The 26883-nt window shown below is 38.3% G+C and overlaps 1 protein-coding gene and 2 pseudogenes across 1 annotated transcript; 1 reads left to right on the forward strand and 2 right to left on the reverse strand.

Moving 5' to 3' along the window:
- LOC139950986 (alkaline phosphatase-like) overlaps nt 1-26883 on the reverse strand; it is a 176820-nt pseudogene that overhangs the window by 43712 nt on the left and 106225 nt on the right.
- On the reverse strand, nt 1768-11719 carry LOC139950905 (alkaline phosphatase, tissue-nonspecific isozyme-like; annotated as a pseudogene).
- Nucleotides 18915-19727, forward strand: LOC139950437 (uncharacterized). The gene has a single exon (XM_071949119.1). It carries the CDS (start codon nt 18915-18917, stop codon nt 19725-19727), a length of 813 nt encoding a protein of 270 aa, XP_071805220.1.

The raw sequence follows: 26883 nt of genomic DNA on the forward strand, positions 1-26883 counted from the left end.
TTTTATGCTTACAATTATTTGTTGAATTTTGAAAGGTATTAGAAAATGCTTCAAAACAACAGAATTTAGCCATTAACTTATGGTTTGGTGTAACGTACCCCAGAAAAGGTGTCTTCAAATTAAAATCCTCAGTTTGTTGAAAATAAATTGTTAAAGCTTGACTTGAGTAGTATAGTAAAACGTTCGTGTAAAAAACAATACACAACTGGCCTTATGTTGCTTTATGTGCTTGCAAATTAGTCTGTTCTGACAAAATACATTAATATTGACAATGTATTTTTTTGTTATTTGACCTCGTTTGAGGTAACAATTTAATTTAAAATTTAATCAATGTCTGTTCAATGATAAAAAGCGAAATTGCCGTGGGAGTTTCGAGCCAAGGGGGCAATGATGTGTCATAGAAACAATTAGGTGAATATTTTTGCTCGAATAAGATGAAAATGTTATGTTTATTTAAACAAAACTAACTTCGGTGTGCTAGTGTAGTCAACACATTCACTTTGCTAACCAATCGGGCACTTCGAGCCGGATGGTGGCGCATTACTTCTTCCTTTTAATTTGTTTAAGTTTACAGATTTTAGTGATTGGTAACTGTTAATGTAATCATGTGATCAATATGTTTTTTGGATTGACAAAAAGTGATCAGACAGAAACAAAATCACACTACAATTGCACGCACGTTAATTTCCCCCAGCTGATGGCTCTGTGGTGCCCGGAAGCTCAGTGGTGACCTTATCATCATGAGACTTACACGGTCTATTGGAGGGAAATGGTTGATCACCCTGGGGAGCCCCATGTGATTTGACGTAACATTTGAAATAATATTTACAAACTGGGGGGGGGGGGGGGTCGAACACACACACTAAGCCCACAATAACATCCGAGTATTATAAATAACGCCCTCTGTTGGTGTAACAATTGTGCAGCCTTAGTTTTAACCATGGCTTTAATCTCCTATAATTAAGAAAGGCGAGGGTCAAAGTTTTCCGATGATACCATAATGTACGAACGACAAAACTGCATATTACGAGTACAAATCAGCGATACTTCGCGCTATGTAGAACTAAAAGGGACACAGATGACGTTTAAAAGTACGTTTACTTAACAAAATCATGTTTTCGTATAGCTTCATGGCTAAAATTAAGTTATCTGAATATTGACCATGAAAATATAGATCCTAAAGAAGTAGAAAGAAAAGAAATTGTTACAAAAAAAATCTCTCCACATCGACCCCTTCCACATGTAACCGTCCATTGCACGCTAATGCATTGCGCGAAATGTTACTCATTTTCACAGAGCGGGTAACTGGTCTCTGGCTACCACGGCGAATAAGTATATGGACAAGGCAAGGAAACACCAGGGCTACGTTAATATAAAGATCACAGGTTCATAAATGTCCAAGTAATTTGATTTTGTGATTTGTTTTCATCAAACATTAAACTAAAATGTATCCAGTCAGTTTCTCATTTAGGCCTGGCGTTCTTTTCTTTCTTTGTATCTGTATGATTCAAAAGTGATATTATTGGAAAAAGTCGGTCTGATTTAAACGGCTGTAAAAAAGGTTAACAGATGTCACGTTTTTTTATTGGTTGTTTGTTTTACTGTTTGCAAACACTTTTAAACTGTAATATTGGCTGTCTTTGCTATAAACTGGACGAAATACATTCATTGAATTTCTTTTTCAATCTATAAACTTCCGTACGAAAGAAAACGACAGTAAAGCCAAAATGGAATTTGGTCCAGTAGAGGGCGCCCCATTGTGGCAGTTTAACCCGGAAGCAGATCTGACCACGTGGGCAATGTAGTGCTGTTCATGGACCCCGTGGAAAAGATGCGACATTGGTCCATTGGCGTAAATAGTGACGTCATCTCCACTATGAGTCTCTGCATCAATTGGGACAAGCGCTGGATGGTGAAAATCGGCAGCCTCTGCACAAACAAAATAATAAAACGATGTTTATCACAATACAAGTAAAATAAGTGTTTACACAAGTTAATGAGAACCCTAGGGAACCCAAGAAAAACTGCCAGTGAAAAACAATTATTTGAAGGTACAAATCAAGTAGTTAGGGTGTCAATGTTATTTTTTTATTTTGTTTTCCAATTTGACCTCATTTGACCATAGTTACGGAATGTGACACATATGTCACATTGGGTGATTGAGCACACACATTTTGAAAAACCTTAGCTGTATGTTACAAGGTTACTATTTACAAACAGTTTGCAATAAATGTTACTCATATGTTATCACACGCGCGCTCGCGGAAATTTGAAAAAAATATAGCGCAATTGCGTCCCATGTCGAACTCGACCTTTGGCCTCGTTGGATAAGGGACGCAGACGCGCTAGATTTTGTTCATATTTCCAAGAGAGCGCGTGTGTTATAACGCATTTATCTTCAAGCACACTTGGCGTGTGACATAGAACACACAATACGCAGGTAGTGATATGGGCGCGTGCATAGACCGTATTGAATAACCGCTTCTCCGCTATTAAATTCGAAAGTCGCGCACATCAATGAAGCGACGCAGCATGCAACATTCCTGGTTTTGTTTCTACGCCACTTGCGCGCACACGTCATGTTGTAGGTCAGATATATGTACGGTGACGTCATATTCAATACGGTCTTCATCACCATTCCATTCTGCAAATCTGATTAGAGGATAAGCGCGTACTTGAATATAACAATTATAAGGTATCACACAAACGCGATTTACGCAAAAGTACATTATCGCAATACGCAGAGTTTGAAAAGCGCAATATCGTAATACTCATGGTGTGATATGGTCTGTTTGACATTTATAGGTCCAAAATCGCCTAATTTGGAATAAGTCTTGCGTTACACTTGAGAGCGTACAAGTTAGAACGCACTCAATCGCAAAACTCATTGCACGGTTGGTTACTGATTTGCCACACAGACGCTATTTTAGGCATGTATTTCATGCCCAATGTAGCCCAATGTGACACTGGTGTACATAATTAGCAAATCACCCATATCTATAAAAATAAACGTTATTTTCCTGTAATCTTTTTGTCTACATAATCTCTCCTATATACTGATCATTATTATATACACTAATTATTTCATTGTAACATAATTTCTGGAGAAAAAATCTTCAAAATGTCAAGTATATCGTGCAAGTAGGTATGGCTTCTTCGTCAACCTTCAAGAGGTCATGACCTGGTCAAAAATGTATATATCCGTCAAAAAAGGGGGCTATTATGTGACACAGAGTTCACTTTGGGCTTTGGTGGGTGTTTTGATGAGGGTTTTTTAATTTTTCAATTTTTTAAGGGTTTTTTAAAAAATGTGACACCGGTGTCACATGGGGCTCCTCAGGGTTAACTCTATGAAATGGCAAAGGGGCACTTTCCCTTGGCAAAATCGTGGTTGCAAAAACTTCCCTGTAACTTTGCCAAGTTATATGTTTAAGATTTAAAATATTTCAAAAAGTCTGCATATACTCGGATTTAATTTTACTGAATGGTGTACCTGAGTGGTATAAACCAATACTCAAAGTAATCAATTGAAGCTTTACCTGTGTTGGTATTCGTCAGATTCCGTCTCGAACCAGTACTTTTGAAGCTGTTTAACTCCTCAATTCCTCCAGGGCCGTTTGCATATGAGAGTTGTAAATGTCAAACTGTCATTCATCAGACCTTGACATTTATGCAAAACATTTTGTTGTAATTATAATTTAAACATGAATGGTTTGACGATGAATAACCACTCACTTATAGAAAACTGAGAAGCTTGTACAACTTGTTAACATTACTTACTGGTCAGAATTCAGTCTGCAATCGGGTAACTTAACGGAGTTTACTTTTTGTTTCAGTAAATAAGTAATAAAAGTTAGAAACAGTCTCTCTGTAAATTAATTGTATACTAATTTGCATACAAATGATATTTTGAAAGATATAGCTTTTAATTGTCCAAAGCCTTATCCATTGCAATGGTATCATGCAGGGCGTGGTAGGCTAACCCGTCATGATGCGCATGGTCAATTCGGCCACCTTCGTGTTTCAAATTAAGATAGTATGATATAAATTATTTGTATTTGAATTATTGAAATTTGATTAACAATTTGGTAATAATAATAATAATAATAATAATAATAATAATAATAATAATAATAATAATAATAATAATAATAATAATAATAATAATAATAATAATAATAATAATAATAATAATAATAATACTAATACTAATACTAATAATACTAATACTAATAATAATAATAATAATAATAATAATACTAATACTAATACTAATACTAATACTAATACTAATACTAATAATAATAATAATAATAATAATAATAATACTAATACTAATACTAATACTAATACTTATACTAATAATAATAATAATAATAATAATAATAATAATAATAATAATAATAATAATAATAATAATAATAATAATAATAATAATAATAATAATAATAATAATAATAATAATAATAATACTACTACTACTACTACTACTACTACTACTACTAATAATAATAATAATAATAATAATAATAATAATAATAATAATAATAATAATAATAATAATAATAATAATAATAATAATAATAATAATAATAATAATAATAATAATAATAATAATAATAATAATAATAATAATAATAATAATAATAATAATAATAATAATAATAATAATAATAATAATAATAATAATAATAATAATAATAATAATAATAATAATAATAATAATAATAATAATAATAATAATAATAATAATAATAATAATAATAATAATAATAATAATAATAATAATAATAATAATAATAATAATAATAATAATAATACAAAACATTTATAGGGCGCTATACAAAGAACAGAGCGCCTAACATTAACAAAGGGAGGGCAACATAAGGTAGTGTGTCTTGTTCGTGAAGAATGTTCACGCTGTCACCATCTTGGTAATGTTCCCTGTTTCCATAATAGTAATGAATGCTAACATTCATTGCGCAAACATGGCACCAGCCTCAGTTTGGTTACAATGGAGTATAAAGTCAAGATGGCCACACCGTGATTAAGGTCTATAATCACGCTGTCACCATCTCGGTCATGTTCCCTGTTTTCATAACAGTAATGAATGCTTATATTCATTGCGCAAACATGGCACCAGACTATTATTTCGTCCAGCCTAAGTTTGGTTACAATGAGTTTGAATGGAGTAAAATCAAGATGGCCACACCGTAATAAAGCAACATCATAGACGGAGTTTTTGTCAACCAAGATTTGAAAACTAGGAATAACAAGATAACAAACGATGGCCCTAGTTTTTAAAAATGTTTGTTTACAACCAAATTACAAGTTTAAAGAAAAGGCTACTTTGGTGACAAAATCTAGTAGGTCAGTTGCATGTTTGCTATATTATTCGGTCGTCCATGCCAACCTGCGTGGTCTTGTTATCAACAATGAAAACACATACAATCTGTGACTGGACAATGGCATCAAAGAGACAATGTAAATACTCCATATAACGAGGTTTCAGATTGTCAATGATATTCTAAGCCTCCAAAATTAGAGGTAGGGCCTATAACGATAACCTCTTGTGAAACAGCAGCAATGACACAATAGGCTCCTGTAGTCTTGTCCGAGGTCTTTTACGCAAGCACCGGCTCGCTTATACTATGAATTCAAGAACTGCATAGTTACTATACTGCACGGTATATAAAAGTACTTAATACCGTGGGGTCGAAGCATGGTTTTTCGAGGTTGTCGTACCTCATACAACGAGGCTGCAACTAGACTCGGTATCAAGTACTGTTATGTACCATGCGGTAAAGTATCTATGCAGTTCGTGAATTCAGAGCGGGTCGGCGCTTGCGTATAGAGCCTTGGACAAGGCTAGGGCTCATGAAACCAATTAACAACACTCTACAAAAACCAGAAACCTGTATGTTGTAATAATATCTTACCCTCAACCATAAGGAAGAACCCGTTTTTGTCCTTCTGAAGTATCTCAATGGCCTTTTCTACCATCTCAGACAATGAGGGCTCACCCCCTACGTCATTCATTCGGTTACACCTTCAAATTGCATATGACTGGGCTCAAACAAACCTGAAAGGTAAGCAAACTTATTATAACTGTTGAAGTTCAAAAGTTCAAAAGTTCAAACCTACGCCTTTTCACTTTTCCTTGAATAAATCAGATAGTCAAAGGTTTCCTCCCTCCCTATGACTGCTCCCTATTAAGACGGACACGTTATTATTGTGATATAATTTAAAAAAAAACTGAGTGCAAACAAAGTAATGTAATGATGTACAACCAATAATTTTAGGTTTGCTTGAATATAAAACGTGTTAAAGACACTGGGGACCTTTGGTAACTGTCAAAGACCAGTCTTCCCTTGGTATATCTCAATATATGCGTAAAATATTACAAACCTGGAGCGCGTTTTGGCGACCCTAACCAGAAACATGTTTGAGCTTTGGTTATTGGTCGAGCGTGTTCGGTTGAACCGCTGTTCCGACCAAATCGTAACCGACTTGTTGGCTCGGTTAGGCTTGGTTTTAAGATGGCGGACTCTAAAAACTAACGGAAAAAGTACTGGAATTCTTTTAAAAATGAAATACTTTGAAGCATAACAATCAAAGGCACCTGGAAATAGGATTGTTTTTCTTTTAAACATAAGAGTATGTCTTTATTAACAATAAAACAATTTTTTGAGTAATTGTTTGTCACAATTTATATGTTAAAAAAAAATAATTAAGTGCTTGGGGGGGTTGACTCCGCCTACCCCTTTTGTGACGTAGGAAAAGGAAGATTTTGCCTCGATGCGTAGATAAACACACGTGCAAAAGTACATGTAATTCTAAGACGTGAGTTTGTACGCTGCGAAAAAGTTTTTTTTTCTGGCATTTTTCCGGCAATGCCGACCATTGCTGCTGGATGCAGCAAAACAACTAAAGATAGGGTCAGTCTTCATCTATTTCCTGCAGATCCCAAGTATAGGCGGTTGTGGGCTGCAAAAGTCAGATAAACTAGAGCAAAGTGGTCCGGTCCGACGTCTTTTTCAGCGCTATGCAGCGAACACTTCGAGCCGTAGTGCCGGGATACACCACTCATTTGACATGACGAGAAGAGCCATTCTTAAACACGACGCCGTCCCAACCTGTTTCATTGCTGGTCAGTTTGTGAGATACTTTGACTCAAAAACCAAAATAACCCATGATATTGATGAGGGTGACGAATAATCAAACGGTACACTCAGAATAGTGAACGCAAACACTGGTTTGTGTCAATGTTGCAGATTGTACCTGTGTATCCTGTCCGAGTGTTATGAGTTGCTGAGCGATGTCAATGCAACCGATGTCAGTTTCCTTCTGCGGTATATCAGAGTCACACTCCCAGTCTCGATGGGGCGAATGTGCGTGAAGTGCGGCAGGGGTAGCGTGTGTCACACGGGCAGTGCTGACGAATCCCGTTGCCTTGCCTTTAGAAAGCATACAAAAAGCAATGAAAAACCTGAATAATTAATTGACAGTCTATTATACTCGGTCAATGAAATGTTAAAGGCATAATTGTTAGCATAAAAACTTAATTGGTAACAAGCAATGGAGATCTGTTGATAGTATAAAACATTGTGAGAAACGGCTCCCTCTGAAGTTACGTATAGTTTTCGAGAAAGAAGTAATTTTTCCACGAATTTGATTTCGAGACCTTATAATTATATTTTGAGGTCCCGAAATCAAGCATCTGAAAGCTCACAACTTCGTGTGACAAGGGTGACTTTCTTCCATTTTTATCACGCAACTTCGACAACCAATTGAGTTCAAATTTTCACAAGTTTGTTATTGTACGCATATCTTGAGATGCATCATGTGAGAAGACTGGTCTTTGACAATTACCAGTAGTGTCCAGTGCCTTTTAGGACACAAAATTCAAATCATTTTAAAAAACACTCGACAACAAACCAATAAAAGTTATAACATTATATGAATAACTTTACGTGTAAACTTACCTGACTTTTGAGCAGATATCATAACAGACTCCACATTAGCATTGAGACTAGATTTACAATCTCCTTTAATAGCAGAATCGTCTAGCCCTATCACTGCCGTATTGGTTTTAACACCACTAAAATAAGCAGTAGCCGTACCAGCCGAGTCCGGTACTAGCCTGTCGGTATTGTAGGTCTAAAGAATGAAATAGGACAGGAAATAGTCACAGACTGATTTTATGCGCCGTATTTTTGACCACGTGGTGCGCCCTCAATGGGTGCGTTCGTTTAGCTTCCCCGGGTCGACCCCGCAGTGCTCACTGACAAGAGCTAATCGAACGATCACACTCGCCCTCTCGTGGTGACGGCATGCACCTCAGGTCACCCCCTAATGACCCACTCCACAAGCAGGGCACTGGGGGCTGACCCGGGTGAGCCCCGTCAAAGCTATTCGAACGCACCGGGGCAGACCGGGGTCGACCCAAGGAAGCTAAGGGACCTTGTCAAAACTCATCCTGGACAGCCAACGGACGGGCACCCGTCCAGGACCAGGTTTCTGTCCCATGTTCAATTCCCTTGTAGTGATTACTTTGTCGGACGGGCTATAGGACGAGCTCGCATCCAGTGACTGGCCTTCACCAGGGATCATTTGTTTACAAACCGCAGAGTTTTTAGATTGCTATCTACTGAAAAACAAGCAGAGGGTCTCCGAGGGCCAGTTTGTGGTTTCACACTGGGCTTCAATGACCTTGAGTATTTACTACAGACAAATTGGTCATGTCTTAAGCTCTCTGTGCACTTCAATTTGTAACTTTTTAACAGGATGGGTTTCAACGTTTTTATTTCAGTCTGTGGACAAAATTGCAATTGTCTTTATTGTCTATGTTGTCTACAAATTTTTGAAGAGAATTTCCTGTGTATGAATGGGTAGCCATGATTAGCATCTGTGGTTTTTTTTTTCAAGATGGTGAATAATTTCACCAATGTTGCAAAAAGTTTTCGTTTGATATTTATATTTTTCATTAGTGTAATTTTTATAAACCTATACAATTAAGAAATGGCGAATAAAACACTGTTAATGGCATGGTTTACATGAGCTATGCTAGTATAATCTTTCCTAGAGTGACCTCCAAACAGTCAGTCCAGACTTGCCCCAAACTGCATACCCCAGGTTTGTTTATCTAGTGTTTAATGAGCCAGTGAAACCGCAAAGCGCACAGTGGGGTGCCTTGGGCACTGTGTATCGGACGGGAATACACATTTCATCGTGTGGAACCTTGTTCCATATGAACTCCCATCCTGTGGCCGGTCCGACAAAAATGTGACATCGGACGAGCCTTGTCCTGTGGTCTGTCCAGGATGAGTTTTGACAAGACCCCTAAACGAACACACCCAGTATTTTCTATTTGAATGTCCAAATCAAAGTACAGGGTTGCGTATTGGCGGTCGTAACCAATAAATGTTTCGGTCATTGTCCAGTGATTAACCAATTCAACCGAAACAGTTGTTTGCCAAAAACGTACCCATTGGCTGGCTTAATAATCCACAATGATGCAAGATGACACTTCCTCACTAGCTGCCTTGGTGCAAATGATACTCTTAAAAACGCCACCATCGGCAACTTTCCGCACAATAGTTAAACAATTGTGTTCATAAATCACATTTGTTGGTACTTTACACTGACATGATTCGGCTTGTTTCAATGCGGTACCATTTGATAGAGTATGGGCCTAAACGAGTGCAATGTGTTTGCATGAACGATTGCACGATTACTAGTTACACCTGCATTGCAGTTTAAAAAGTAGTAGTAAGGGCGTTTCATGTATAACTGTCTTTACAAGCCTGGGCTTCCTGTCTGCTAGCCTGAACGTCTGACGTCATTCTTTGAGGCTCGTGAATAACGCCAGAGACCAGCTTCCAAAACCGGCGTGTAGATTCACCTTTGACCTCAGTCATTTCACATAGAGATACGCAGTCAAACTCTATTGCGGACTTGAGAGCAGTGAACTGTTTGGGCATATTGGGTGCACGTTTATCCAATGTCATTGTATCCAATGGAATCACTGGATCTGTGAAGCTGGGACCTGTATTTATCCTTGCGTATTAAGACAGGGGTCCAGTCTACCTGTCTGTGACCTCCCCATACTGTTATAAGTTCTATAATGGGAGACTTTGGGACGCTAGGTGGCAGCAGACTTACCATGTAAATGTCCATTGTTTACTTAGTTCTGAGCGTGCGCACATGATCGAGTACAATGGATTTTACCTGGTAAGTATGCTGCCACCAAGCGTCCCAAAAGTCTATCTGGTTTTCCCTTACATTGTACATGAACAAATGGTATGAAATAAACCTAAACCTGAAACCTGAACCAGGCCTGCATTGAGTGGGGATGCTTTTTAAACGATGAAAATCTCCAGTAGTTTTTTCTGTGTGTAAGGTTTGAGACATCACCATTTTTACCTTTGACAACGCTACACTAGGGAATTTATCCCATTCGAGGTCTGTTTCTTCCCCGTGATCTCCTTGCAGTTGCCCCTTGAGAATCCTCGCAGCCGTCACGGTTGTTATACCCATCCCATCTCCGACGAAAACACCACGTTCTTAGCTTTATTCGTGTTGAGTGTTTGCTCTCTGGCTATAGCTTTCTGCAAACTGTCGTAAGCCAGTTCATTCCAGTATTTCGCACCTACAACGATTTTATAAAATAGCAACATTACTCGAAGACACTCAGAGAGTGTCGTCTTCTTAGAACTCGAAGATCATTAGTGCAATTTGCTTGGGTTTCGTGATTTAGCTTTTGCATATTTTAAAGCCATTGGACCTTTTCGGTACAGAACATAAAAAGTTCACAGATTTACAAATAATTTACAGGGTTTACAGAAGGTACTGGTGAAAGACTTCTCTTGAAATGTTAGTCCATGAAATGCTTTACATTTTGAGAAAACGGTAAAACAATATAAATTCTCGTCAGCGAGAATTACGGATTTATTTTGAACACATGTCATGACACGGCGAAACGTGCGGAAACAAGAGTGGGTTTTCCCGTTATTTTCTCCCGACTCCGATGACCGATTGAGCCTAAATTTTCACAGGTTTGTTGTTTTATATATACGTTGTGATACACGAAGTGTGGGACTTGGACAATACTGTTTACCGAAAGTGTATAATGGCTTTAAAGCTCCTAGTAAATAGAATAAATTGACCTAGAGTGCTCTTAAAAAATAATTATTGGAAAGAAAAAAAACACTTTCATTTACTAAATAAAACATCCATTTGTTGATTATGGGGGTATTCATTTCCATTAATGACCTTTTGATCACTATACAGATATCTAATTGCCTATAGTTCTAAACCTTATTGTTATATTAAGACGGTGATACATGCATATTTATTGCAATACCGAAAGACATATACCGGGTATTTTGTTATGAGATTAAGGTGTGTTCTTTCTCGACCCTCATCTTCTGTGTTTTCGATAAAAAATAATCGTCTGTAATATTTGTTGTGTTCGTACGTCGTTAAACTATCAATAAAGACAATGGAACAGGGCACATTGCGTCAAAAACTCGGGTTCTATTCACGTGATAACAACACGCAAAACAACAGAGCTCTCGTACAACCAGATCTCGCGTGAAACAATGTGATCACTAAGTCTGCATACATTATCATATTCAACTTTGATCCGTTGAAAAGTCAAATGGGGCTCTACTCAAGCGAGAACCACTATATGCCTACTTGCTTTGTGGTAGCACATTGCCTCCTGCAGTCAGCATATAGATCCAAATTAACCATCTTAAATCCAACATGTTGAAATCAAAGTAACAAAATCAGAGGTAATGAAACAGTGTATACCGATCGTCACTGTTTGTATCCGACTGAGGTCATAGTCAGTTTGAATTACAGACTTCATAACTATAGAACAGCAATAACTTATCATTTCATTCATTCTTTGGCTTTTGATCCTTGGAAATAAATTATCGGTTCTTGAACTTTAATTTCATATTTCAAATGGCCATTATCTATATCGGTACTTGTACTATATCATCAACTTCACATCTGTATTTTTTAATACCAATTAATCTACTGTGAAGTTTTACAAAAATGGGACTCCTTCAAAGTATTGTGCCGAGGTTAACTCTGCATTTAACTAAAGTGGTAAACCATGTCGGTCAATTTTATACTTTGTGTTACTGTAACGGTTTTTCAGCATAATTGTATGAGGAGTTGTAACAAGATTTGTTTTAAAAAAAATCACCTCGAAAAACTAATAGTTACGAAAGCCCTCCAGAAAAAAAAAAAACGATGTTTAAATCTGTGATAACGGCTTGATTCGTCATAATGGATTCACCAACGCCTCCCCTCCCATCCCTACCCCACCCCTCCCCGCGTAAATAGCGGATGGCGTATCAGCGTTACAAATCCTTAACGATTGAATGTGCATACAATCTAATTACATACACGTTTTGATGATTCCGTAATGATGGACTGTAAATTGTGATAACCGAATCAAAATATCTTGGCGTTTTTTTTTTAGCACTATTCGAAATAGTTGATCCTCAATGTACACGTTCTTAATAAATTGTAGGCCTCTCATTTACATGCATGGAGTATTTATTAAATTACTGGGCCCTCAACTTTTTCAATGCTATTTATTTATTCAACAACCTTCTCCTGCATTTACAAATATTTGTTTGTTCATAACAATAAGTAAAACGAATGTTCAAGACTATGACTTAGCACAATTTATTCTTACTAATATAGCATAGCCATGTTCGGTTTACATGAATAGGCCCAAAACAATTGGAATGGACTTGTGTTAAATAAATGCTGATCAAAGTTTGTATAAATCTCTCATATTATGCATTTGCAACTTGTCTGTACTCTGAATGTAGCTGGGGGCAAATGTGTGTAAACACCTTTTGTAATATTGTCAAAGACCAGTGTTCACTCTTGCCGTATCTCAACTATGCATTAAATAACAAACCTGTGAAAATTAGAGCTCAATTGGTCGTCGAAGTTGCGAGATAATAATGAAAGAAAAAAACACCCTTGTAACACGAAGTTGTGTGCTTTCAGATGCTTGATTTCGAGACCCTCAAAATCTAATTCTGAGGTCTCGAAATCAAATTCGTGAAAAATTACTTCTTTCTCGAAAACTACGTCTCTTCAGATGGAGGCGTTTCTCAAAGTCTTTCATACTGCCAACAGCTCCCCATTACTCGTTACCAAGTAAGGTTTTATGCTAATTTGAGTAATTAACCAATAGTGTACACTGCCTTTAAGCACATTTTGACAATTTTGAGATTTTCAATATATGAACGAGTCCTTTATGTCAAAGATAAAGGTCCAAGATGGGGACAGAAATTTTCGGGGACAGATTTCCATGAAACACCGGCCCAAGGCGGAACCTGCCATACGTGTTTTTTAAAACAATCGAAATGACTTTAATCTCATCCAAAAGTTCATTTGATTGTTTTTGATTTTTGTGGTTTGTATTGATTGTTTTTGCTCCATTGAATATTCTTGTTTCCCAAAAGCATTTGTGGGTTTCGGTGGTAGTAGACTCTGAGAAAACAAAGAATACAATTGAAAATCAGTTTTAAAATACCCTTTAAGGGCAAAGGCAGGACACACTAACTTTCAACCACTAGTGAGTCTTTCCACTTGGTGTATCTCAACATATTCTTAAATTAACAAACCCGTGAACATTATTTTGAGCTCAATTGGTCGTCGAAACTGCGAGAGAATAATGGGAAAATCACCCCCGTCGCACAAGTTGTGTGCTTTCAGATGCCTTCAGTTTGAGACCTTAACAACTCGAGAAAATACTTCTTTCTCGAAAACTAGGTTTCTTCAGAGAGAGCCGTTTCTCACAATGTTTTATACTATTAACATCTCTCCATTGCTCATTACCAAGTAAGTCTTTATGCTAGCAATTCTGTTGAGTAATTACCTATGGTGTCCAGTGCCTTTAATGTTGCTCTGTTGGTGGCGCACTCTACTATAAATACATTGTCATTGCATTTCGATTTCGGAAAAAAAAACACTGAGTTAGTTTTAGTAAACATATACCTCAAAAGAGTGGAAGCACGAAAGAGATCCATCTGAACATATATATTGCGTACACAGTTCTTTATTGATAATTAACTTGCACTTTAACTCACAATCATCAGGGAAATACATCAATTGAGCGGAAATAGAAGGAAACTGACCAGGAACTTCAGGAAGCAATCACACAGTGCAACCCAGTAGGGCGGATATACATGTAAAAACACCATACCATTAAAGCGTGTGCAAATTGATCTCCTTTGGTAACATACAGCCTCATCCAAACCAGTGATAGAGTAAGTCACTGCTTTCAATCAGTGACTTTACCACATACACAATGTAGTGTAGAGTTTTACACCATTGGTATCCATTCAACATACAGTATCATTCAAACCAATGGTAGAGTAAGTCACTGCCATAAATCAGTGACTTTAACACGGTATTGATCCACTATTGTAACATACAGCCTCGTCCAAACCAATGGTAGAGTAAGTGACTGCAATCAATCACTGACTTTAACACGCCCGTATCTATGATTGGCTGCTCATCGATTGTCAATCAAACCCGAAGTAGACTGATGAGCACTTCAATGAAAATGCAGCAGTATTTAAACGCGCTGCACCAGCAGCAGTGTTCATAACAACTTCGCATCAGAAGACAGGAACTGAGAAGGTTTGGACTACAAGAACACATCATCAAGGTAAGTGTTCCTCATTCTACTGCCGGACTCAAGCTTTGGCTTCTAGATGCAAGTAGTGGATTTAAGGTTAGCCTATTGCAATGTGGTTGCAGTTTTTGCTCCAAAAGGGACACCACTCGATACAGCTGATATTCTCATGCAGTGGTTAGGTCTCTTCTTTTCTAAAGCTCTGCTATCTTAGTGAACTGTGGTGGTACTGTGATTGTACACAAACATGTGCACCCAGTTGCAGCTCCCTTTGAAACCATGCCGTAATTTCCTAAAGTTTTTTCTCGCGCTACTTGCAGAGGTCTGCAATAATGTCTTGTGCAAAACTGTTACTATATTTTTCCACCATTGTCAATACTTTAACCGCAAGCGACGTTCTGCTCGTTTACAACATTGTGTAAAGAATGGTAACAACAAATGATGAGATTGCATTGTTGATTTTACATTGCATTATTTTATAAAAAATGTTTTTTTTTTTTTTTTTTTATTATGGGCGGGGGATATTTCAGACTGAACATTGAACAATATGAGTACCCTATAAGGTGTTGATTGTCTTGTTACAGCAAGGGGAAACCGAAGCAAGGCGGGTGTGCCGTTCGCTCCCTAGGTTTACAAAACTCTTTAACCGCCACTATTTATGCGACAGTTGTTCTGTATTACCAGGGTAATTGTCTTGTTTTGAGGCATTCTGTTGCACATCTTGCAAGAATGTTACAACATAATTGGCGAAATTGACACAATTTAAACGTTAACAAACAATGACTAAATTGATGGTACGCATCAGCAAGACACACCATACAAAACAAGTGTTTGTGTTCTGTAACCAATTTCGAACGCGTCAAAGGGTTAAGGTTAAACACGTAACACTGTATAGGGCCCATGTAAAACATTTGGGTTTCGCCCATTTTCTACATCAAACTTAAACACTGGTGCGATCAGCATAGTTGATGTGCTGAACACCTTTCAAAACGCTTCTTAAACACATTCTTAACATAAAGTAAACGGCTGATGCGTCAAACTAAACGCACCATAGTAAAAACGAAACGCTTGACGCGTTTAGTTTGACGCATCGGCCGTTTCTAAATGGACAGAAACCATTGCTTTCAACACAACTCATTGGCTCCATACTCTGTTACGTGTTTACCCTATACACCCTTTGACGCGTTCGAAAACTGTTACAAAACCTACAAACTTGTTTTTGTTTACATTGCAGTTGTTGTGCGTTTTACAAATGTCTTCACCCTTTAGGAAACGTGATTGTTTGTCTTTGTACCATTTTTTATGAACAGTTTTGTGATTGAGTTGGTCAGCTAATTAATCGCCTGCAGTTTGTTAGAAGCACCGTTATTGCCATGATGTATAGCTTTTTAAGCGAACAATATCTGTTCATACCTCCTGCAATGCGCATGCGAATATTTACAAATTTTGACGTCACAAAATCGCAACGTTTAATTCGCATCAGTTGAAATGTGTTCAATCCTTGCAAAAACAGCGATGTGGCTTAAACATTCGTATCCCATTCGCGTTCGCAGGAAGTACGAACAGGTCTATATAATGCCGATAATTTATTGCATGCATAGCTGCGCTGAAATCGTCACTTTTGAAAACAAGGTCATCTCAAAACTAAAGTCTTGTCAACGAATTATTCAAAAGTATTATATCGACAACAGTGTCCCAGTTTTTGGGGGTCGAACAAGTCATCGGCCTGGTGCTAACTGGCTCACACTATGACAAATAAGGGTTACGGCAAGCAACGTCGAGCTGCGTATTGCAATTTTGAATTTGCCGCCAATCAACGTGTTTTGCCGTCAATTGTCGCTGACGAATCCGCTAGCGACCGAAGACGGTCGAAATTATCAGTCATGTCCGTCGGCAAAGTTGTGACAGCAAAAAAAATCATTGTGATTGCGTTCAGATTTCGTTGGAGAACGTAACCCTCATTTCCTTGGCGCAGACGGCCGCAATTATCAGTCGCATGACATTTCCATGCCGTGCGATTCCGCCGTTTGACCAAATTCACCTGACGTCATCATCAAAATAATCTTGGAGGCGCCATTTTTGTGGTCAATGTCAACGTGTGTTGTTTAGAGAAGTGCGCTATTTCGGCGACTCTGCGTTTACACGTAAATCTATTGGCCAACAACATGGTGAGCGTGGCATCAGTCGCCGCGTGTGACGCGCGTGCAAGTGGTCAATTGTCGTTTTGAGGTCGTCACAATTTCGTTGGTAGTCGTTGTCTGATGATTGGATGACCAGAATTTTGTGAAGAGTGGGAACGCCAAACTCGACTGTTATACAACCCACACACAGACGGTTTGATGTCGGCAAACGAGTCACGTCATCGTCGCCACAACCCACCTTCATCAGCCGCCGTTCCTTGCCGCCACCCAATCCGCTGCCAGCCGTGTGACCCTTTTCCTGCTGTCGCTGAAGGTCGTTCCCTCCCCGTCAGCTAATTATGATTTTTCCATTTGGGCTTTTTGCCTTTACTTTGCCGCCAACGTCTTGGGATTTTCACGGTCGCCACTTTCCGTTTGGCTAATGCCCCGCTACTATGTAAGCCAGCCTTATTAAAGGTTGGCTTACATAGTAAGGACGGACGCGACTAATTTTTGCAGCCGTCTGCGGTCTCTAGCGAATTCGTCAGCGACAATTGACGACAACACACGATGAATGGCGGCAAACTCGCAATTGCGATTCGCAGCTAAACGTAGCATGCCCCCTAATCGTCATAGTGTGAGCCAGCCTTAACAAAGGAGCAAATATAAAAACAATTGTGGTTTGTTTTGAATTAAGTTAGCTTTACTCTCGGTTCTACCCTTACTCTGTACTCTCAGTAAAATGTTTTCTAGTTCTATTTTGTGCGAAAATGTGTAAAAAAAAAAAAAAAACTATTTTAAACATTGCTGGCAAAAAGGTAAATCGTGAACATTATGGATTGATAACTCAGTTGGAGAGCGCCGAAACAATATGGGTCCAAGGTTCACATTCCATCTTTGACAAAATGTCTTTGCTCAAGTCAAAAACACTATAATTAAGAATGAGATTCGGAATATATTTAGTAGATCAAGTCGATCAACTCAATAAGTGACCATGTACAGCTTTGAGTTGATCCGTGCTGAACGAGACGCCATTCTTGAACTTTGCCAAGTCACCAGCCTAGTCACCAAACGTCTTGAAAAGGGTACGTTGATGTAGTCATGAGAGTATGTGCAAAATCGGCCGGAAACTCAAGAGTGCTGTTTTAGCTACAGCCGCACATTTTTGTTCAAGTCAATATGTTGTCTGGATGGTTCCAAGTGACACCACATGATCGCCGGCAACGTATTGTGTATCATTATGTATGGGTCGAAACTGTGATGGCTCAAATTAACCTTTCAATAGTAACAAATTTGTTTATAAAGCCAACCTCCATGTTTTTTTCAGGCATTTCTTCTAGTATAATAAGTATTAATTAACCAGTTTCCAGGTCCTGAGATGGCCTATGTCACAAACGGACCATTTCGCTGCTCGGCTCAAATTACAACAGACCTATTATCGTTTGCACACGTAGAGGGGCAATCCAACGAATAAAACAAATAATAATAACATCGAAGTATCTTCCAACAAGGTACCCAATTGGCGCTGAGTATTTACAAACTTTCAGAGTTATTGAAATGATAAATTCTGAGAACCAATTATTTAGCACCTTATAAGGGTTTACAAGGTGCTACGGCGCATCAGCAGCCACAGCCAGGAACACCGAGGCGAGCCCTTTTTTCTTGTCGATAAGTGTACTGGGATATTTTACATGCGTTAAACAACACATGTGACCAACGGCTTTACGTTCCATGCGAAAGGCGAGGTTATAAGTGTCACGACTCGGGATTCGAACCCACACTCTGCTGATCAGAAACACCAGAGTTTGACATCGGTGGTCAAAACCGATCGGCAACGACACTTCTGTTTATAATATCAATTATAAACAGTTTTAACACTCCATAGGCGTTCTCATTTAATTGCTTAAAAAAAAAATTACATTTTTTCATTTACCGATTTAGTTCAGCAAACTTACACTATTATTCAGTTAATCAACTAATGTGCAGTTTGATCTAATCTGATACCTTACGGGCGAATACATAATAAAAGGAGAGGATCAACTGACAAATGATCAACCATACCAGCTACGAAAACACAATTGCTATAAATGTTGTTATTCTTACAATTTTCACAGATGAAGATTACGTTAGCAGTGGCCATTGTTTTGGCTTTTATGCAAGTTCAGTTCCTGGTGGCTACAGCAGCAGTTTCACCTGATTCGGGAATGACGTGTAACTCCTGCTGCCAGGGCCCAGCCGGTATACCGGGAATCCCTGGATCTAATGGGAACCATGGTCAAGGACTTGTAGGCCCCAGAGGTGATGCTGGCTCTCCTGGTGAGGTAGGTCAACCCGGGGTTAAAGGAGACAAGGGGTCAGATGGACTGATTGGTGAGCCAGGCGCTAAAGGGGAACATGGACTTAAGGGAGAGCAAGGAGTCGGTCAACCAGGGAAACAAGGACCTCAAGGTCTGCCTGGGATGAATGGTTTGAAGGGGGAGAGAGGTGAACCTGGACCAGCTGGACAGACTGGTGAAGCAGGTGAATGTAGTACGCGACGGTCCGCCTTCACTGCAGTGAGGAATACCAACTTCAACCCTCCATCCCCATGGGATCCTCTGCCCTTTGAAGAATTATTGTTTTCAGAGGAAGGGACTGATTTCAACTTGAATAACGGCACGTTTACGTGTAATGTGCCTGGGGTATACGTATTGATGTTCTCAGTCAATAAATTATCAAGTGGGTCTTACCTATGGGTCAAGCTGATGAAGAACGGTAACACCATTGTAGTAGGGGTTGTACGCGATGCAAATTATCATCAAGTGAGCAGCAGTGCAGTGATTCCCCTGCACTTCGGAGATCAAGTTCACTTAGCTGTTTACGGTCAAGTACATAGTTACTCTGATCATTGCACGTCTTTTACTGGGTTCCTGCTGTACGAAATCTAAATCAAACATAAAAACACACGGAAACGTTTTAATGTTTTAGACAACGATTTAAATAAACTAATATGCAACTATATAGTTTTACAAATAGAATAATAATGAGTTAATCGTGGAAAATCGAACGTGTGTTTAGATGAATCGATTAAAATTACTTTATTATTAATTGTTTTTTTTATTTGCAGGACAATAAGTATGGAAAAGGCGTTTCATTTGAACACTTGATTTTGCAAACGTGTATTGTGACAAAAACTTTCAACGTGTTTTTGTGACGTAAACAGTGCTATCAATATTCGTTCATCCCTTTTTTGTTTTTTTTGGGAAAGTTTGAATTTTCTGCAGCCTGTAATTCCGTCCGAGGGTGCAATGATGAGTCCTTGAAACGACTCTACAGCTTTCATTTTCCATAAAATGCAAAATGAAACTACGCAACAAAAAACTTACAGTTTATTAAACAGTACATAAAAACAACTGTAACTTCAGATTCCTTGATACAGACTTAGACCAATAATTCATTGTGGCTGCCGATTGTGCCGACAATTTTAATTCAAACATTTTAAATTGGTGGAAAAAGCTTTACCCTGTTGAAGCAATAAAGAACAAATAATTCACAAAACAACTGGTAACGATTATCTTCTGTTGATATCTTTGTTAATAACCAATACTTATTATGGTAAACTAATGATAACTTGTGATCGAAAGTACACAGCGTTGTAAAGTTACCGGAAGACGTTTCCTTTGTGTCTTCTTTTCCCAAACACGTCTCGATATGGTGAAATATATAACACTTCCTCGTAGTTTTGCGTTTGTTTGTTTTAACATGAGAGAGAACTTTTTTGTAAATGCAGATGAAACATTGGGTTTCATTTTGAACCACCTTTGTATATAACACAATATTGCATTTTATCTTGATCTCCCTTACTACCGAAAAGTGTCGTTGGCAGTAAAAGTTTAAGACAGTGGACACTCTCGGTAATTTTCAAAGACTAGTCTTCTCACTTGGTGAATCTCAACATAAATATGCATAAAATAACAAACCTGTGAAAATTTGAGCTCAATCGGTCGTCGAAGTTGCGAGATAATAATGAAAGAAAAAACACCCTTGTCACTCGAAGTTGTGTGCTTCCAGATGCTTGATTTCGAGGCCTCAGATTTTGAACTTGAGGTCTCGATATCAAATTCGTGGAAAATTTCTTCTTTCTCGACAACTTCAGAGGGAGCCGTTTCTCACAATGTTTTTTATAGGTTTTCTCGGTAAATTTCGGAAAATGAGCAGCCAATTTAACCACCAGCCTATTCTAATTCGCACAAAATCGAATGCTTCTAAAAAATGGTCGTTCGATTTCATTTTTAAACTAGTCAAATCTTCTTTTTAGGTCATTCGATTTAACAAAACAATCATTCAATTTAACAATTCATCGAAGCTGCATTCAAATTCGCAGGAGTGTTTTTGAGGCGTGTGTTTAGTCATTCAACTTCATTTTGAGGCAGTCAATTCTGATATTTGTGCAGTCTTAAAAACGCTTGGTTAACTTGTTGTTTCCTTATACTAACGTTAAAGGCATGCGGTTAATTTGTTGGCACTTTTGGACATAATATGCCAAGATGTCTGGCACGTCAACAGATGGTTGGTGAATATTTACAAAAAACAACAACTGGAAAAACATTTAAGAAAAAAAAAACAGAAAAAAAACATTCAAACACAATCAAATGACAGGTCTTGGACAGTTAACCATTGAAGGTCACCCAAAAAAATAAAGAAGAAAACAACCCTTATGGGGCCCAAGGTAAAGTTTATACTGGAAACATAAAATAAAGAAAAAGTTCGCTCGATTTAAAAGTGAAGGTACGAAACGGTTTGCCTTATACAGTTTATCTGTTTATTTGTATTTCTTTAGTCGTACTTATTTTAATCCTCGGTGAGCGAAATTGACTGCTTTTTTACGAAATTGAAAATGATTAAATTAGCAAAATCTCTAGTCAAACCAGCTTTGCTAAATTGAATGATGATTGTGTGTCATGAAAAAGAATGGGCGTGCTAGGAACTTGAATGCCCCACAACGAAATTGAATGACCGAATTCTGAATTTGAAACGCATTAAAAACCGGAGAGGCAAAATAGCTTTAATTCGAACGCATGAAAATTAAATTGGCTGCTCATTTGCTGAATATGACAGAGAAAACCTATACTATTGACCTTCCCCATTACTCGTTACGAATTGAGGTCTTATGCTAATAATTATTTGGAGTAATTACCAATTGTGTCCACTGCCTTTAAACATTAACGTAACACGTCGTCAATAAAACACATTATTGATGTTTGAATTAACATTAGAATACATAACTTATTAATTGATACATATATTTCTACAAAAAGTTTTTTCCTAAATAAACTAGTATCCATTGTATAAGAAGTTAAGATCGATGTCATAGTTTTAGAAATAGTCAGGTACCACTTGAATGTTTTAATTACACTGAAAAAATGAAACTTTACGCCGTATCAGTCGATCGTTTTGGTTTTTGTGTTTGGAGTTTTTACTGGATATTCATAAAAACCTTTGACAGTTTCGCTACTCCTATTGGTGGAGAGCGCGTCACGTGGGTGTGTATAAACCTTTGTTTATGACCGGTAAAAAGTGTTAATTTATGGGCGTGACACGCGACCTTGCACCTGTTCTTATAAGACAGTTTCTTCATTCCTATTGGTCGAGAGCAAAAGCTGAAAAGTTGTGCTACATCACGCGATACGCGCGATGCGCACAGCATTCCCTTATAAGGAGTTGTTTACCCGAGGGCAGCGAAGGGCTTTACCATTTCATAGCTGGAGGGGTGTTGTGTTGAAAGAAATCATTTAACAATTATAATGTTGGCATTTATTTAATTTTTTTTATCAAAAAATGATGATGTTTTTGACCGAAAAGGTATTTATGAATGGCAACCAAAGTGTGTTGAATCGGTTTCTTTATAATTTACCTCTTCACAACACATTGATTCCCTTATAAAACTACAGTTATTGGTAAATACAATTTACTATCTGAAATAATTTTCCTGACACTGTTTTAACGCATTTTGTCGAAAGCTACAGCACCTCTGCAAGTAATAATTTTAGGGAAACTTTCTACCATTATTTCTTCAGACAGTGCAAATTTAATGTAAATCAGTGAACAGTGTGTTTGTGTCCTTCTACAAAAAAAGTATCCGAACCCTTAAATTTGAAATCATCAGACTCAAGTTGTTATGTCAAATAGTTCAGAGCACGTTTTTTGAAATGGCACAATGGTATAATAATAATTGCTATACAACAGCTTGCCCCGCACAATTAAGTAATGTTAAGCATTATTTTCTTATAGTCATGAATTATATAAGTTGTACAAGCTCATCAGCCCTTCCCAGTGATGCTAGATGAGACCGGTGAGGTCGAGCAAATCGGTCCAAGTGCCTCATTCAAAAGCACATGGATTGACTGACTTACGCACTTTCGAATTGGACATAAACCCTGAACAATTAAACCCTTGTCACCTCTCCATGTACACAACCAACAATCTATAGGTGCGTTCGTTTGGCTTCCCTGAGTCGACCACGGTCTACCCCCGGTACGTTCGAATAGCTTTGACGCCATTCCTTTGGATCACCCGGGTCAGCCCCCAGTGCCCTGCTTGTGGAGTGGGTCACTTGGGGTGACCCGATTAGCATGACTTCACCACGAGAGGGCGAGTGTGCTCGTTCTATTAGCTCTCGTCAGGGGCTCACCCGAGTGAGCACCGCGGGAACACCCAGGGCAGCTAATCGAACGTACCCTATGTAGTCTGAATATCTGCATCACACTTCGAGGCACGTGACCATAGACCGGCCTCCAAACTGGCGTGTTTTTTCACTTTTTACCAAAAGATACGCGGTCAAATTATACACCAACATTACATGCAAGTTCATGCACATTGTATGTATAGCATACATACACCACACACGTGGACACACAGTATGCGGGCGGCCGAAAGTAAGCTTTCCATATCTGTGTTTTGATTGGTCAACCGAGATTACCTCAGACAAATCAAAACAAGCCCTAAGATGGTTGCATCCAATTTAAGACGTCTCTCCTTGGTAGACACCCTGAAACGAGACACCGGCTTGGCCAGCGCCGAGGAACGACGCTAATGCATGCTGGATCGGAACATCTGGAGAGAAACCACTGGGCATGCTCGGGCATGCTCGAGCTTCCACATGGCGCTCAACTTGATGCTGATGTATCCAATTGAATCACTGGATCTGAATAGCAGGTACCTGTCTTTAAAGACAGGGTCCCAGTCTTCAATCTAAGGCTGCGTTTGTTTAGCTTCCCTGGGTCGACCCCGATCTGCCCCTGGTACAATTTCAATTTGAACGGCGCGTTTACGTGTAATGTGCCTGCTTGGGGTAAACGTATTGATGTTTTCAGTCTTAAAACACCAAGTGGGCCTTACCTATACCGTGTGTCTCCAAAAAATCTATACACTTTTGAAATGGCTGCCGAATGAAAAGTATATGATTCTGGGGGAAAAGGTTTAGGTGTATAGATAGCTTATGGTCTCAACTTTCACATGACACCATAAAGTCTGAAAATAATTCATGATTGTGTGAGCAATGCTCACGTTTGTGAAGGGTTGAAAATAAGGCTGCGCAGGAATTAGCTTTCCCTTTGTGAGAGAAGTCCTTTGTAGCTTACACAATTCAATCAAAGATTTCGGCTTCTTCAGGTCAATGGGTAACCTGAAGAATAAGTAGCCAACATCTTTGACATTCCTGTTTTCAAAAAAACGTACCATTGAACAATCTTTGTACATAATCCCCATCTGATTATTAAGAAAACCAATGAAATGTTCAACTCATCTTACAATAACTGAAATGCGGGATGAAGGTTTTTATTCAAAGTCACAGATGTTAAAAAACAAACACAGTTTGTAACATGGAAATTGCTACATGTACTATCACACCATCGCGACTCACATTAAGACACCACTGAGTCTACCGGGGAAAGTTACAATGCCACAATAACAAAAATGTATTTCCTGTTCACTTATGAACATAAAAAAAATGGTTTCACAACCCATAAACTTCACTCAGCAAACCAAAACTGATCGTATTTGAGCATGAATTTTTTACATCATACACCCTCAATTTTGTAAGCTCTCAAATTGGAAGGCTAATTCCTGCGCAGTCTTGTTTTAAACACTTCACAAAAGTGAGCAGTGCTCACCCAGCCATGAATTATTTTATGAATTGTTGGTGTCATATGAAAGTTGAGACCATAAGCTATCCATAAACAAAAACATTTTTCCCCAGAATCGTTTGTTTTTTATTCGGCAGCCATTTCAAAAGTGTATATTTTTTTTTTGAGACACCCGGTATGTCCTACTTAAGAAGAACGGTAACATCATCAGGTAATCATCAAGTGAGCAACAGTGCAGTGATTCCCCTGCACTATGGAGATCAAGTTCACTTAGCTGTAGACGGTCAAGTATATAGTAACTCTGACCATTACAGTCTTTTACAGGAGTCCTGTTGTACCAAATCTAAATCAAGCATAACACGCACGGAAACGTTTTAATGTCTTAGACAACGTTTAATGTGTTTCAAAATAGAATAGCCAATAGTTAGTTGTGTTTAGATGGGGCAGTTTGTTTAGATGAATATCATAAATTAACAGTTATTTTAATGCATGTATGACAATTAGTTTGATAGCAGACGTTATATTTTAAAGCGTGATTTTCTAAACGTGTTTATTGTGACGAAAAACTTTTTAAAAACTGTAATATTACGTTAACAGTGCTATAAGTATCAGTTTATCCTTCTTTTTGAGTTGATCACATTTTCAGGAAAATTTGATACGTCTTCTTTCCAAGGTTGATTTCCAAGGGTGCATTATTAAGTACTTGATGACGACTCTAAATCATTTTGTTTTTCCCCCAAAAAAGTAAAAAATGGATTACAAGAAAAAAATATCAGGACAGTTTAACAAATAGTAAAGAAAAACAAAAGCAGATCACCTTCCTTGATACAGACTGAGACTGCAAAGACATAATTCATGATGGCCGCCTGTTTCGCCGGCCATTTTGAATTCCCACAATGTTAAATTGGTGAATAGAGCTGTACCCTGTTTAAGCAACAAAAACAAAACAAAAACTGGTAACAGTATTCTTCTGTTGATATATTGGTGTATGAACAATACTTATTATGTTAAACTTTTGATAACTTGTGATCAAAAGGATACAGCGTTGTCAAGTAACCGGAAGACATTTCTTTTGTGCCGTATTTTTCCCGAACACGTCTCGATATGGTGAAGTGTACAATTCTTCCTCGTAGTTTTGCGTTTGTTTGTTTTTACAGGAGAGAGCTTTTTTTTTAATGCAGATGAAACATTGGGTATTCGTTTTGAACTACCTCTGTATAAAACATTTGATGCTGCAGAATAACATGTCAAAGAGTGGAAGGTACATTTCTCTACAGCGACATGGTTTACCTGTCAAAACAGCATGAAACCAATCTTGCTGTAAGAAGGTTACCAACAAAAATACACCATTTTATTGTAAACTTGGACAATATAATTTTCCTCTTTGATTGTGACTTAATCTTTCGGAATACGAGCTGTTTAGTATACATACACCACACACGTGGACACATAGCATGCGGGTGGCCGAAAGTAAGCTTTCCATATCTGTGTTTTGATTGGTCGACTGAGGTTACCTCAGACAAATCAAACCAAGCCAAGATACGGTAGCATTCACTGCATTTATCAAACTTAAGACGTCTCTCCTTCGTAGACACCCTTAATCGAGACACCGGCTTGGCCAGCGCTGAGGAACTACGCTCCTGCATGCTGGATTGGAACATCTAGAGAGAAATCACTGGGCAGGCTCGAGCTCCCACATGGCGCTCGACTTGATGTTGATTTATCCAATGATAGCATTGTATCCAATTGTATCTGAATAGCAGGTACCTGTCTTTATCTTTGCGGATAAAGACATGGTCCCAGTCTGCAATCTATGGGGAGTTCGTTTAGCTTCCCTGGGTCGACCCCGGTCTGCCCCCGTTACGTTCTAATAGCTTTAACGTCATTCCAGGGGTTCACCCGGGTCAGCCCCCAGTGCCCTGCTTGTGGAGTGGGTCACTTGGGGTGACCCGAGGTGCAT

The sequence above is a fragment of the Asterias amurensis genome, chromosome 18 (assembly GCF_032118995.1).
Source record: "Asterias amurensis chromosome 18, ASM3211899v1".
NCBI lineage: Eukaryota > Metazoa > Echinodermata > Asteroidea > Forcipulatida > Asteriidae > Asterias > Asterias amurensis.

What these genes read in the sequence shown, in the direction of transcription:
- LOC139950437 (XM_071949119.1), top strand. Translation starts at nt 18,915, where the DNA reads ATGAAGATTACGTTAGCAGTGGCCATTGTTTTGGCTTTTATGCAAGTT.